Source organism: Perognathus longimembris, chromosome 4 (assembly GCF_023159225.1).
Source record: "Perognathus longimembris pacificus isolate PPM17 chromosome 4, ASM2315922v1, whole genome shotgun sequence".
In the NCBI taxonomy this organism is placed as follows: domain Eukaryota; kingdom Metazoa; phylum Chordata; class Mammalia; order Rodentia; family Heteromyidae; genus Perognathus; species Perognathus longimembris.
This window is the reverse complement of record NC_063164.1, coordinates 89,936,334-89,950,390: the sequence shown is the minus strand read 5'-3', so window position 1 is coordinate 89,950,390 and position 14,057 is coordinate 89,936,334. Positions and strand designations below refer to the sequence as shown.

The window sequence follows — 14,057 nt, the reverse complement described above, 5'->3', positions numbered from 1 at the left end:
TATGAGAGGTTACATTTCTATTTCATATTGCTTTGTGCTGGCAGTCCAAGGAATAAAATTACTTTGTATAGAATATAACATCAAAGAACACAGGAGCTGTCTAACAAAAGGGGAATCACGATATTTTTATATGCTTTTCTGGAGTAACTATGAGGGCATATCACAGTCACGCTGGTTGAGGAAGTACTTACTGTGTGTTCGTCCAAACTGTGGTCTGTTTGGTACCAAAGAACAAAAAACAATATTATTAGGTGATGCATTAAAAATGTCTGAAGATTGAACCGTTAAAAAAACTACCAAAGGCAAAAGTTGGAGAATTACAGAAAATTCTCCTTAATTTTGATGTCATTTATTTGGAACTTTAGATTGTTTAGTGAATCTTACTTGCTCCATATAAATTGTATTATTAGAGGAAGAAATGATGGGAAAAGGGACTAATTTGATCCAGGCATCATGGTTCACACCTGGAATTCCAACCACATGGGGAGGCGCAAAAAAGGAGAGGATCAAGGTTCTGTATCAACCTAGACAAAAACTTTGTGGGACTACATTTTAATCACTAAGCTCAGGAGGGGTAGTAAATGTGATCAAAGTACATATTATGGAAATATCCCAATGAAACTCCTTTGACAATACATACTAATTAAAAAAAAAGAAAACCTCAAAACTAAAAGGAAGGCAGAAGTGGAGCAGCATTTTTAAGAAACTCAAGAGAAGAAAATACAAGGCAGGAGTATTCCATCTAGATGTCCAGGCTCTGGGAATGTGACTCCCAGGTGCCCTGGTTGTGTGTGTATATGTGTGTATGTGTATGTGTGTGTGTGTGTGTAATGTGTTCTGCAGCAGTGGTTCTCCCAACACAGTTCTCAGAGCAGCAGCAGCACCTGAAGCCAGGTAGAAGCTGAAGGCCTTGGGTCCGCTGCAGACCCCGAGTTAGACTCCACGTGAGCAGGGCAGCTTGTGTTGTGGTCACATGGATACACATTCCAGGAGAGAGTGTGAAAGCTGATGGGGAGACTGGCAGGGGGCTGGCAATGAATATTGATACTTCCTGTCAGTCTTAAGCCAAAGGGACATGCAGAGAGAGATGAGGAGATGGTGCGTACATTCCTAAACTACAAAGAATACATCTAGAATGTGAGAGAATAAGAAAATAGAGAAATAGAGAAAATAGTAAAATAATTATTGTATAATAATAAGTAGAAGCCACATGATGACATTTAAAAGTATAAACAGGGTAGTAAAAAATTAAGTAAAAAAGGGAGGATTAAAGTCATCCTGAAAGATAAAATGGTAGCCAGGCATGGTGGTGCACACTTGTAATCTCAGAACTTAATGACCTTTTTAAAAATTACTATTATTCTGTTTAAGTAGTTGTGCAAAGGGGTTTCAGTTCAACATGTCAATTTGTGAGTCACAATGCACCTTGATCATGTCATCCCCTCTATATTCTCCATCTCTTCAAGCCCCATTATTGATCCCTTCAATTTTCCTAGTTCCATTTTACATGCATACATTTATAGTATAGCTGGATTCTTCCACACGTCCTCTCTTCATTCATCTACCTCCCTTCCCCTGGCCTTCCCGCCCCCCCCCCCCCAACACTTCCCAGTACCAGTCTCCTGGTATTCATTTTGTTAGACTCAGACGACTGGAATCTTCTCCTGCATATACTATAGTGTAGTTATATATTTGTGGACATTTTTATATTACCCTTATATGTTTACATATGTATGTATAACTTTGATCTAACTCATACATGTGAGAGAAAATATGACTTGGAAGTCGAGTTCAAGGCCAACCTGGGCTGCACAGCGTGTTCTAGGCTATTCCAGGTGGCATGGTAAGACCCAGTTTGAAAACAAAGCAAGCAGGCAAAACGAAATAAAACAAATGAGCAGAAGTAATCAGAACAAATAAATGCAGCAAACTATGTGGCCGTAGACATGAGAAAAATGAAAACAGAAACACTTCTGGAAAGACTGTTAGCACAGAGATAGAAATGTACTATAGATATGTAATTAATCAAGTATTGCATCAATATTAAGTTGAATCTGACAATGTAATATGAATTTTGAAGATAATTTTTTGTACTTAGGACATAGATATACGCTCCTAATGAAGTGTAGGGACATAGGTAGCATACTCTTTAGTGGTTCAAAAGTAGGATTTGAGAGAAAAAAAGAAACTATGGTAAAATGTTAGCTAATTTAGTAAATATGTAAAGAATATGCAAGATTTTTGTCGTATTGAAAATTTAATAGAAATTTGAAAGTACTCCAAAATCAAGAGGTTAAAAACTTCTGTCAGGCATGTCTAGCTAAATCATTTATTTTATTTCCTATTGTGTAGGTTTATTACTTTTTGTGAGAGGTGGCGATTGGAAGAATTCCTGTTTGAAACCAGCCTGTGCAAAGTGTTTGAGACTCCATCTCAGCCAGCTGGGCAGTTATGCATACTTGTCTTCGGTTGCCTGGCAGGTTGAGGACAGGGGCTCTCATTCCAGACCAGCTTAGAAAAAAAAGTTCTCGGGCTATCTTAGCAAAAACACTTTGAATGTGGTGACAAACACCTGTTGTTCTAGCTAGGGTGAGAAGCATAAATAGGAGTGTCTTGGCCCAGGCTGGTATGGGTAATTTTTGAGAACCTATCTCAAAATAACCAGAGTAAAAAAAGGCTTTCAAGTGGTAGAACATCTGCCTAGCAAGTGTAAAGCCCTGAGTTTAAACTCCAGTACTGCCTCTAGACCCCCAGAAGTAAAAGGTCAAAACTTACACTAAAGTTTAAGTATTGAAGTCATATGCATTATTAACATTATTATTAACATAAACATTGTGATTTGAAGCTAGCACACGATGAAAGTTTCTGATTGTTTCTTCCTATTTCTCATCCTGTGTTCTGGGATCACCTACTCTTCTTATGGTGAACCACTGGAGAGCAGATTCCCAGGCCTGCTACCTCACCATACGAGGAGCACACATCTCCTAGCACAAACCTCACCATCAGCAAGCAGAAGAATTTTGCATTCAGTATTTTCGAAGTACTTTATACTCTGCAGTACAGAACTCAAAATAGAATAGCCAGGAAATTAATTCCTCCTTCACGAAATCTGCCTGAACTCAGGGAGTTAACATGAACTAACTTATTCAGGGTGGAAATAGTATAAATATAATGTGTATTTCCTAAATACTAAAAGAAAAATTCAAGCTGGACACTGGTGGCTCATGCCTGCAGTTGTAGCTACTCAGGAGTCTGAGGTCTAAGGATTATGGTTTGAAGCCATTTGGGCAGAAAAGTCCTTAAGACTCCTTTTTTTGTTTTTGTAAATTTACTTTATTGATCAAGAACACAGTGCTGAATAAATTGGTGTTGGATGTTGAATAAAATAGTATTATTTTCCTTTGCACTTTATTTAGCTTTATATATTGTAAAGGTGATGAGCGGGAGGGGGGGTTTACAGTCACATAAGTAAGGTAATGGGTATATTTCTTTTTAAATACTGTTATCCCTTCTCTTATTTTCTCCCTCTCACCCCTCCCTACTCCTTTACCCCACCAAGTTGTATAGTTCATTTCCAATGTAGTGTCAAGTGAGTATCACTGATGCATTAGTTCATCCTTTGTCCTGTTGTTTCTGTGATTCCCTTTCCCTTCCACAGATCAAATAAACTTATATTCAAGACAAAGGGTACAGAAAACTAAAACACAAAAAAGAAAGAAATAACTGTATGCAGGATATAATAAGAGCCTCTTGTTTCCAATTCTTGGAGTTGATGATATTGCTTCATTATATGTGGTCCTATGCACTTATCAGTTGGGCTATTGAGATCCCCTGCTATGACTATCACAGACATAGTCTAGTTATTACAAATGAGGGCAATCATGTGACCTACTTTTCTTTGGGCCTGGCTTACTTTGCTTAATGTAATTTTTTCCAGGTCTTTCCATTTCTTTAAGATGGCAAAAAGCTGGAAGTGGAGCTATGCTATGGCTCAAGTGGTAGAGCACTTGCCTTGAGCAAAAAAAGCTCAGGGTCAGTGCCCAGGCCCTGAATTCAATCCCACAAAACAATCATGTTTATATACATTTTATGACAATTTAAAGAGCAATAGTGCAGTAGTTTTTTTTTTTTATCTCTTAAAGACATGGATGTGATGAGGCCCTTAATCAATGATCAAAGCTTTGATGGCACCTCAGATGAAGAGCAGGAGCAGGAGCTGCTGCCTGTCCAGAAGCACTACCAACTGCACAACCACGGAGGCATTTCGTAAGTCCTGTGCCTTGTCTGACTCCTTTTCTTTTTGTTAAGTATGTTTGTGACAATTAAAAGGTAGTCTCCACCTTTCAAGTTTATGGCCTGATTAAGAAGAAGTGATACATTGAAATCCAGAGCCATGTGTGGGAGTCACTTCAGTTAAGGAGCAGAGCAAATGCGCCACCTCCTGAAGGAGGTGGCTCTGACAGAAGTGGCTTTTGCTATGCTTAGGAACTATACAAGGCGGCAAAAACACTTTGCACAGAGAGGACAGTGGAGAATACTTGAAATGTGAAGAAAAAAAAAGAAAGTACTTGAAAATCTTTGCTGGATATTGTATCACTAAATTTATTCTAAAAGTAATTTAGTGATTAAGCAAAGGGTGATGAAATCTAATCAGAATATGAACTTCAATACTTGTCTAGGCAGAAAGATTTGTTTGATAGGTTTGGATTGTGTGTTGTTCTTAGTGTTATTTATTTATTTTTACCTGGCCACTTTATTTTTACTCTGCCACTGAGCCACATCTCCACTTCTGACTCTTTGCTCTTTTAAATTAGGGGTAAAGTGTCTCTTGGATTTGTCTGTCTGGGCTGCCTCTGAGCCTCACTTCTCAGATCTCAGCCTCCTATGTGGCTGTGATTACAGATGTGAGTCACCAACACCCAGATTCTTCTTAGTTGTGGCTTATTTCTTCTTGATCAAGAGATTTTATTCACTTGCTATCAAGGCCAAATCCATGAGAAAATTCATGAGGTTCAAAAATGAATTGCTATCGTCCATGATTATATATGTGCATATGTGTGTATTATATATATATATACATATATACATATGCACTCTTTATATAGAGATTTTTATATGCATCTGTAGAGGGTTTATATGTATATGTACATATATGTATACATACACACACGGGGGGGCAGAATACACACACATATATATATACACAAACTTGCATATTGTTCCTTTTAATTACCTTCTTAGGTTGATAATTACAGGCCCATTGTTCAGTACCATGATAGTATAACAGTTCAAGTGCATTGTTGTTTTGCCTACCTAATCTTCAACATTTTTCTGAAGATCACAGCAGCAAAGTACCATGGAAGAAAATCACCATTTCTTAATTTATTACCTTGCTATATATGAAACAACTCTCATGTAAATATATCAATTTCCTTAATATTTTTCTACATTTCTCTTGTAAGTATCACAGCTAGGACCTGAATTGAGAGTGACTTCAGGCCTACTAACAGAGTAGAAATGTTACATAGATTCATGTTAGCTTCTTTTCTGATAGGAAAAATTATAATCATGGCATTTTATTAGTTCTTGTTCCAAAATGTTTAAGTACTACATTTTTTTATATTTTTCAGATTTATCCAGACTCTTATGCATCTTCTTAAAGGAAATATTGGCACCGGGCTTTTAGGACTCCCACTGGCGATAAAAAATGCAGGTGTAGTGGTAAGGTTTACCTCTGTAACCTTCACATTACATAAAGCTAACTGTCAGCCACCATTACCACAGCTAATGCACAGCCCCAGTAAACAATGCAGGCATAGTGGTAAGGTTTACCTTTGTAACCTCCTTATTACATAAAGCTGACTGTCAGCCACCATTACTACAGCTAACGCATACCCACATTTATATATAACCTCATCAGGTGACATGTGACATGTACTTGAGGGCTTGGCTACTGTACTGAGAACATTAAGTGACTATGATAGTTATACCTAAAAAAGCATGAGTTAAATTGCTTATTTGGAGTATTCAACCAAACAAATGAAAACAAAACTGAAAACAACCTGGAACTTTTCCAGGTTTGGTTATATTTTACTATCTCTTTGGATTTTCAGGGATTTGAGCACTGTACTCAAAACAACAAATGTAGGTCTGGGAAGGTGGCTTAGTGGTAGAGTGCTTGCCTAACATACATGAAGCCCTGGGTTTGATTCCTCAGTACCACTTAAACAGAAAAAGCCAGAAGTAGGGCAATGGCTCAAGAGGTGGAGTGCTTGCTAGCCTTGAGCAAAAAGAAGCCAGGGACAGTGCCCTGAGTTTAAGCCCCAGGTCTGGAAAAAAACAAAATAAAATAGACACACACACACACACACACAAACAACAACAAACAAACACACACACACACCCCAAATGTACTTAGAAGATAATTTGTGTATAATTTTTTTAGACTTTGAATAAACCAATGAAGCTTTCAGACTTAGGAAAAGAGTTAATAGAGTAAGTTGTGAAAAAAATAATATCATATTAGTATTTCTTTTAAGTTGAAAACACTCATTTATTCACAGGAAATAAAAACCTAATTACTAAATGTTCAATGTAATTTAAAAAAAAGCTGGCACCAGTGGATCACACCTATAGTCTTAGCTACTCAGGAAGCTGAGATCTGAGGATCCCAGTTTGAAACCTGACTGGGCAGAAAAATCCAAGAGACCCTTATTAATCAGAATAATGCTTGAAGTGGAGTTGTGGCTCCAGTAGTGGCTTGCCAAACTTGAGCAGAAACAGATAAGCAGTAGCATGAGGCCTTGAGATCAAGCTCTAGATCCTGCACCAAAACAAAAAAAAGTTCAGAAAAAAACCTTTTTGTAGAAAACTTTGATATAAAAATTCATATGTGAAATAATGATATTATATTTAACCCCTTCTAAATGATCTTGTTCCTAAAAAATACTTTTAACCATCACCTTTCACTTTTTGTCCACCCTAATTTAAAGTAATTACTTCTTTTTTGGCTGTAAAAGTAAGCTTTGACAATAGTTTGGTTGTACTTCACAACAATCTACTTTTCAGTCTGTTTTGGGATGTTGGGGATTGAGCCCAGGGCCTCACACTTGCTATACAAGTTTTTGAAATAGTTCTTTTTCCTTCTTTCTTTTTCTATCTCTCCTCTCCTCTCCTCTCCTCTCCTCTCCTCTCCTCTCCTCTCCTCTCCTCCCCTCCCCTCCCCTCCCCTCCCCTCCCCTCCCCTCCCCTCCCCTCCCCTCCCCTCCCCTCCCCTCCCCTCCCCTCCCCTCCCCTCCCCTCCCCTCCCCTCCCCTCCCCTCCCCTCCCCTCCCCTCCCCTCCCCTCCCCTCCCCTCCCCTCCCCTCCCCTCCCCTCCCCTCCCCTCCCCTTTCCCAGTCCGGGGGCTTGAACTCAGGGCCTGAGCACTGTCCCTGGCTGCTTTCTTGTCAAGGTTAGCACTCTATCACTTGAGCTACAGTGCCACTTCTGGCTTTTTCTGTATATGTGGTACTGAGGGCTTGAACCCAGGGCTGCATGCATGCTATGCAGGTACTCTACCACTAGGCCACATTCCCATCCTGAAATAATTATTTTCTGAGTAGAGTTTCTGACAGTTCTCAAAAAGATGTCTGTTGAAGAAGCATGTCATTCCAGTTGTAGTTCATGCCTGTGCTTTTTAAATCATTTATAATATGAAGCATAGTTGTACATAATCATGACAGTGCCACACTGATAGCTGTAGGCTGGCCATCTGCTATTAAATGAGATGTTACCTTCCATCCTCTATGTTACACATCTAGAGCCTGCATTCATAGATCGAATCATATATGGTGATCTTATACATTGCTTGGCATCCTTTCTGTATGAAGTTGATCAATTTTCCCTTATGCAAATGACTGTCATTTTTGATGTTTCTTTTTTCACTGAGTAGCCCATTGACTCATGATTATACAGTTACTCAGCTCTTTCAACTTGATATTTAAACCTTATAATTTTTCTTCACAGCTTGGACCAGTCAGCCTTGTGTTTATAGGAATTATTTCTGTTCACTGTATGCACATATTGGTACGTTGCAGTCACTTTCTATGTCAGAGGTAAATGTGGATTTGTTTAGTATTTATTTTAAAGCTGTATATTTGTTTAGGGCACTGTAGCTTTCTCTTTCTACTTTCTGCAACTAGGAGTTGTATTTCCTTTAATAGTGAGTATGGGGTCGGGAAATGCAGTCAGTATGATTAGTCATCCTTTGGAATTCTTGGGCTGTTGCCTCCAGGACCTGCACAGGTGCAATGATCTTCAAATGCTCAAGTCCTTCACATAAAACAGAGTAGTGTTTGTGTGCAACCACTGAGCAGCCTTGTCTCTAATTGTTCCTGGTTGCTCAGAATACCTAATGTAGCATAGGTACTGTGCACATACTTGTTACACTGTATTGCTTAGGGCATAATGACATGAAAAGTCAGTGGGAATATATTCGATACAGACAGGAGATCTTTTCATGTATGTTCCATATGTGGTTGATTGAATCTACAAATGAGGGGTCTTGTAGCCACCAGGGAGGATGGGCTGAATTTAGAAATGCACCTAACTAGCAAATGGGCCTGGGCTCTTTTATCTAGTCTAAGTGGGGAAAAAAAATCAAAAGATTTGTAGAGCAATGGAGTCAGTGGTATACTTTTAGTGATAGCCTAGTGTCTTCATTGTATTAGCAGTTTAATTTTGGGTATAGCATCTTTGATGCTGTTTACTGATATGTAGATATGCAGGTAGTCATTAAATATTTTGCCTGGACAGTAAGCCAACTTTTTAAGACAGATACCTCCAAGTAAATAAGAATTCTACTATAGACTCTTGTTATTGTATTAAACTTGTGATCTGTGTGTGGATGTATGCTTGCAAAAAGAAGAGTGGGAGAGACAAGGACTAGAGAAACAGTATCTACCCTAGGAGGCAGTTTGAAAATGAAAAGAAAATATATTCTAGAGCCCTGTAAATCTATAGTATTATATGCTATTATTAGAAAAATATGTGAGTGGGGACAGGAGGGGAAAACCAGGAAAGAGCCAGGGGAGGAGTGACATTGTCCAAAAAGACAGGTACTCATCACATACCACCTTGATAATAATGAAAAAGAGAAAAATGTAGTAATTTTGGCAGGAACAATATAGTGGATGTTTTTATATATTTGAAATATTTAAAATCATTGAAGCATAGATATGAGCTGTTCTCTATTCTACACATATATAAAATGTATCCATAGGCAAGATAAAAATATAAATTTTATTTGGAATCTGCAGATCTTCCCACTTTGAAATCTTCATGTGTCAGTGTATAGCCCTGTGTTCATTAAATCCCATTTATAGGATGAGCTTTTTAATAAATAGTTTTACAGACTGACTTAATGTTTTTCTCTTTCTTACATGTGTTGTCATTAATTGCAGGTTTAAAAAGTCAACTTTAGGCTATAGTGACACAGTGAGTCTTGCTATGGAAGCAAGTCCTTGGAGTTATCTTCAGAAGCAAGCCGCTTGGGGACGGCAAGTACTTGCTCTGCTTTTAACTTCTATTTGTTGAGATGTTAATTTTTAAGTATTTTAATTTGAAAAGGCATAAATAAAAGTATGATCAGGTTGAGAGAATGTAATAAATAGCCTGGGCTCATACATATACTATGAGCTGCTCAGGAGGCTGTTAGTCAGAGGATCACAGTTCCAAGCCAATCCTGGCAGAAAGGCCCAGGAGATTCTGTCTCCAAAATAACTAGCAAAAAGCCTGACTGGGGGGAGGGGCGGGGGGGGGAAATGAGGGAGGAGGTAACGAGTTGAACAAGAAATGTACTCACTGCCTTACATAGGAATCTGTAACCCCTCTGTACCACACTTTGACAATAAAGAAAAAGTTTAATTTAAAAAAAGAAGCCTTATTGGAGGTATAGCTCAAGTATTAGAGCCTAAGCTGAGCAGGCAAGCTGAGCAAACGGGAAGCCCTGAGTTTAAACTCTAATACCTGCAAAACAACAACAACAAAATCCCACCAAATTTAATAGCCTTAAAAATTAAATTCAAATCTCAGTTCCACTAATTGTCTGTTTTATGACCTGGTCAAACTGTTTCTTATTTTGGCTTGTGTATTTCATTATGAAATACACCTACACTTCATTGAATGATTATAGTAGATTAAATAAAATGATACTTTAAAAGTACCTATAGTATTATTTATAAGCGATATTTATAAAATAACAGTCATGTCCAATAATTCTTGAAAAAGTAAGAAAAATGTTACATGTTCATAAGACAATCTAAGTCTGGATGTTACTTAACATTAACTTCATTATATTATTATTTAAATAACTTTCTCATTATTGAACAAAGTCAATGTAAATTGGATGAACACAGGAATAGAAGAATAAAGAAGAATAAATAATCAACAAAGTGTTAACTATGTTGTCAATGATGTATGATAAAATTAAAGGAAATTTAAATTTAAAGGAAAAAGCAATGTTAGAATAGTTTATGTTTAAATATGTTTTATTTTCAGAAAGCTATAAGTTTATAAGTTCATGAGGTTCTCATCATTCCTGGTATACTTGAATAGAAGTAAGGAAACAACCTAGTGCCCCAGGGACTTGCCTCCAGAAGCCTGAATCAACCCCAAGCCCCATCTTTCTTCTGACCCAGACTATAGATAGCTTTGTCTACTGTGAAAAGAAAAGGCTTTCAGAAAAATTCAACTGTAATTATTATTAGTGGGACACTAACCTCAAATGTAGATGAAAAGATAGTAAAGGTATACTTAAAATACTTAAATGTAAGAATCACAGATGAGAAACTGGAATGCATTCCAGGGTACCAAGATTATTTATCAGTAATTCCCCTGAAGAAGTGTGGAGGATGGCAGAGTTGTGCAAGAGTGAAGATAGTAGGGCCCTTTGCTGTCACCTGGGAGGAGTGTCTACGCAAGTTTAGACTTCATTATTGACACTGATGGTCAGACAAGAGACTGCAGGCCATTATACTAGGGTAGTCACTTCTTGTTTATAGATCCAAATAAGAAGTGAATAATGTGGGCAGATTTGTAACTGACAGCTGCCCTATCTAAATAATCAGTGGCCTTTTAATCAAGTGTGCTCTTGCTTTATAAGTCTAGTGACATACTAAATACACTATGATCTTTGTAGGAAATAAATATTTTAAATGCTCTTTTTTCAAGGAATAAAACAGTATATGCTGTTACAAAATAGTATATTAGTAGGAGTCAAATGACAGTTATAAGGAGAAAAAATGTTTTGTAATGCTGCCAACTCTTATTGATACTTACTTGTGGATATCTCTTTTTAGGAGTGTAGTTGACTTTTTTCTGGTGATAACACAGCTGGGATTTTGCAGTGTTTATATTGTCTTCTTAGCTGAAAATGTGAAACAAGTGAGTATTTTTTTTCTACTTTGCAAAACCATCTTTCTCCAGTGCCCTACATTCAGCATCACATTTCTTCTTATGTACCCTTAGGTAGATTTTCCTTTTGTTTTCTCCTGTACTTTGGCAAGTTGGATATCTGATGTAAATATCTGTGATACTAGGATTTCAAGTCAAGGCCTTGTACTTGCTAGGCAGGCACTCTACACTGAGGCACACCTCTGGACCATTTTCCTCTGGCTATTTTTTAGAAAAGATCCTATTTTCTAGTGTGTGCATGGACTGTGATCTGCCTCTTTTATACTTCCATTAGCTGCGATGACAGGATTGCATCACCCTACCAGTTTCTTTCTTTGAGATTCTTGGACTTCCCTGTTTTGGCTGGTCCTGGAACCAGCCCTTCTGATCTCAGCCTGCCACATCACTTAGGATGAGGCATGCTACTAAACCAAGTTTTCATCATGATAATCTTTTCCTTTTCAGGTTCCCAAGTAGTTAGGATTACAGGTAATCCCCCCCCCCCCCAGCCTGACTATTGTTGGTTTTACTATTTGTGCTATAGTATTCATGATGTCTGTTCTTTCAGATCAGAGCATTCCATGATTGACTGGTTCTGAGTTACTTCAAGTTTAGATCTTAAGAGTTGGGTATGGCAGCACATGCTTATAATTCTAGCATTCAAGAGGCGGAGACAGGAAGATTGTGTGTTCAAGTCTTAGGAGCAAGACTATGTCCCACCAACCAAAACACAAAAACAAAACCTAGATATCCAAAGCATATCCATATATCCTTAGATATCATATTCTTTAGTTTGCTCATAAATAGAGAGTACATAAAGTGGAGCTAACAGTCTAGAGAGAGGGTAAAAATGTGAGTATTCATTACAAAACTCCAGTAATTACTGTCTTTGCATCTAAAAATTTATATAGTTTGGTGTAATTTTTCCATGTTAGGAAAGTTTGATTTGCAAAGAGGTGATTTCCAGATGTGTTGTAGAGATAGTCTATTTGGACAAACATACAAGGCATCAAAATTAAAAAAAAAATTCTAAACAGTGCCAAACACATTTCTTTGGATTGGTATTCTCATTTCTGTTTTACCTACTGGTTTTCTTTCATCATCATTCCAATCAGTAACATTAACTAATTATCCAAATATATCTGTTGCAATAAGCCTATACATCGTAATCTGTAGAAGTGTAGATATTTAATGCAAAAATCATGACACAAATATCCTTACTAAAGAACTTTTTAAGTATACCCAAATACGTATTTGACTCTTTTCTAAATACAAAGTCTGCTTCATAGTCTATTAAAATGAAGAACTGGCAAATTTTCTGTAAGGAATTTTGTTACTTGTATTTTCTCTTTGCATGTTTTATGGTCAGCATAGACAGTAAACATAGATGCATTCCAGTAAACTTTTATCTGCAAAGGCATATAGTATCCAGACTTGGCCTGCTGCTTTACTTTGCTAACTCTGGGTTTTGACTACCCCTGTATATTATATTTGAGCCACAAGCTTAGATGTTTAATGTTTGAAGCTCATGGAGCTCTTACAGCAGTAAGAGGGCTGAAGCTAGTAATTAGAGTAATTGTTAATTATAGTTTTGATATCCATAGTGGTGTTCCTTCAGTGTACAGTATCTCAACATTTGTAAGCTTTGTTTGTGCCTGGAAATGTTTCAAATGGGTACCATGAAACCCTCCTCAGTTGCTTTTCCATGCCATCCTTTCTTTTATGACATCCTAGCATTTATTTGTTCTTTTCTCGTGGCTTAAAAAAAGTAACTGTGATCACAAAAGTTACAATACAAATTAATTTTTCCAACGAGACTGCAAGCCCCCTGAGGAAAAGGACACTTTATGAAACAAACTTTTTTGGAAGAAAAATATGTAATTTGAACTAGTCTGTTTCTTTTCATTTAGGTGTTGTTGAAAACATTATTACTGCAGAATTGTCAAGGACTGGTGAGAGCAAGTAGACATGCCCATAGAGACAGCAGCAGTTAGCAGTTGCAGTTCTGCTTACCAAAGTTTCAGTGCTTTTCTTAGCATTACTTACTACAAATGATGTGCTTTGGACTTTACAAGTATTTAATTCCACAAATTACAGAATCCTAGGAATGCTAATCCATTTGGTGACTATTGATGATCTACAAATGATAAGATATACTACTTTTGATTTGAAATTTTTTTTTTTTTGCCAGTACCAGGGCCTCACACTGTCACTCAGCTTTCTTGCTGGGCAGATGCTTCTTGAGACACATCTCCAGCTCAACATTTTGCTGGTTAATTGGAGATGGAGTCCCCTGGGATTTTCTTCCCAGGCTGGCATTGAACCTGAATAGCTAGGATTACAGGAATGAGCCATTGGTATCCAACAAGACAAACCATATTGGTAGTTAATCATACAATAGAAATAGTGAATTCTAGGATTGTGCAACATGGCAGAAGTCTACTTTTTCTAGTATCTTTTAATACAGTTATGACTAGCTGTTTTTTAATCTATAAAAACACTAATAATGTTCTGTAATTGTATACTTACAAGCTGTGGTGCACAGCACTTAATATTTGTAATCTATATAGTAAATACACTACTCATTTTGTGAGCACCTTACGAAGCATGAGCCGTGTGTCTTG

General features: G+C 37.4%; 1 protein-coding gene across 2 annotated transcripts in view; it reads left to right on the top strand.

The window, feature by feature from the left end:
* Slc36a4 (solute carrier family 36 member 4) overlaps positions 1 to 14,057 on the top strand; it is a 49,964-nt gene that overhangs the window by 9,668 nt on the left and 26,239 nt on the right. Inside the window, exons 2-6 of one of the 2 annotated variants that reach the window (XM_048345623.1) lie at positions 4,143 to 4,266; positions 5,631 to 5,721; positions 8,008 to 8,096; positions 9,444 to 9,539; positions 11,340 to 11,424. In XM_048345623.1, coding sequence (XP_048201580.1) covers positions 4,143 to 4,266; positions 5,631 to 5,721; positions 8,008 to 8,096; positions 9,444 to 9,539; positions 11,340 to 11,424 — 485 coding nt within the window. Of the gene's footprint in view, positions 1 to 4,142; positions 4,267 to 5,630; positions 5,722 to 8,007; positions 8,097 to 9,443; positions 9,540 to 11,339; positions 11,425 to 14,057 lie in introns of those variants that run through there. The other variant, XM_048345624.1, reaches the window with a different exon arrangement.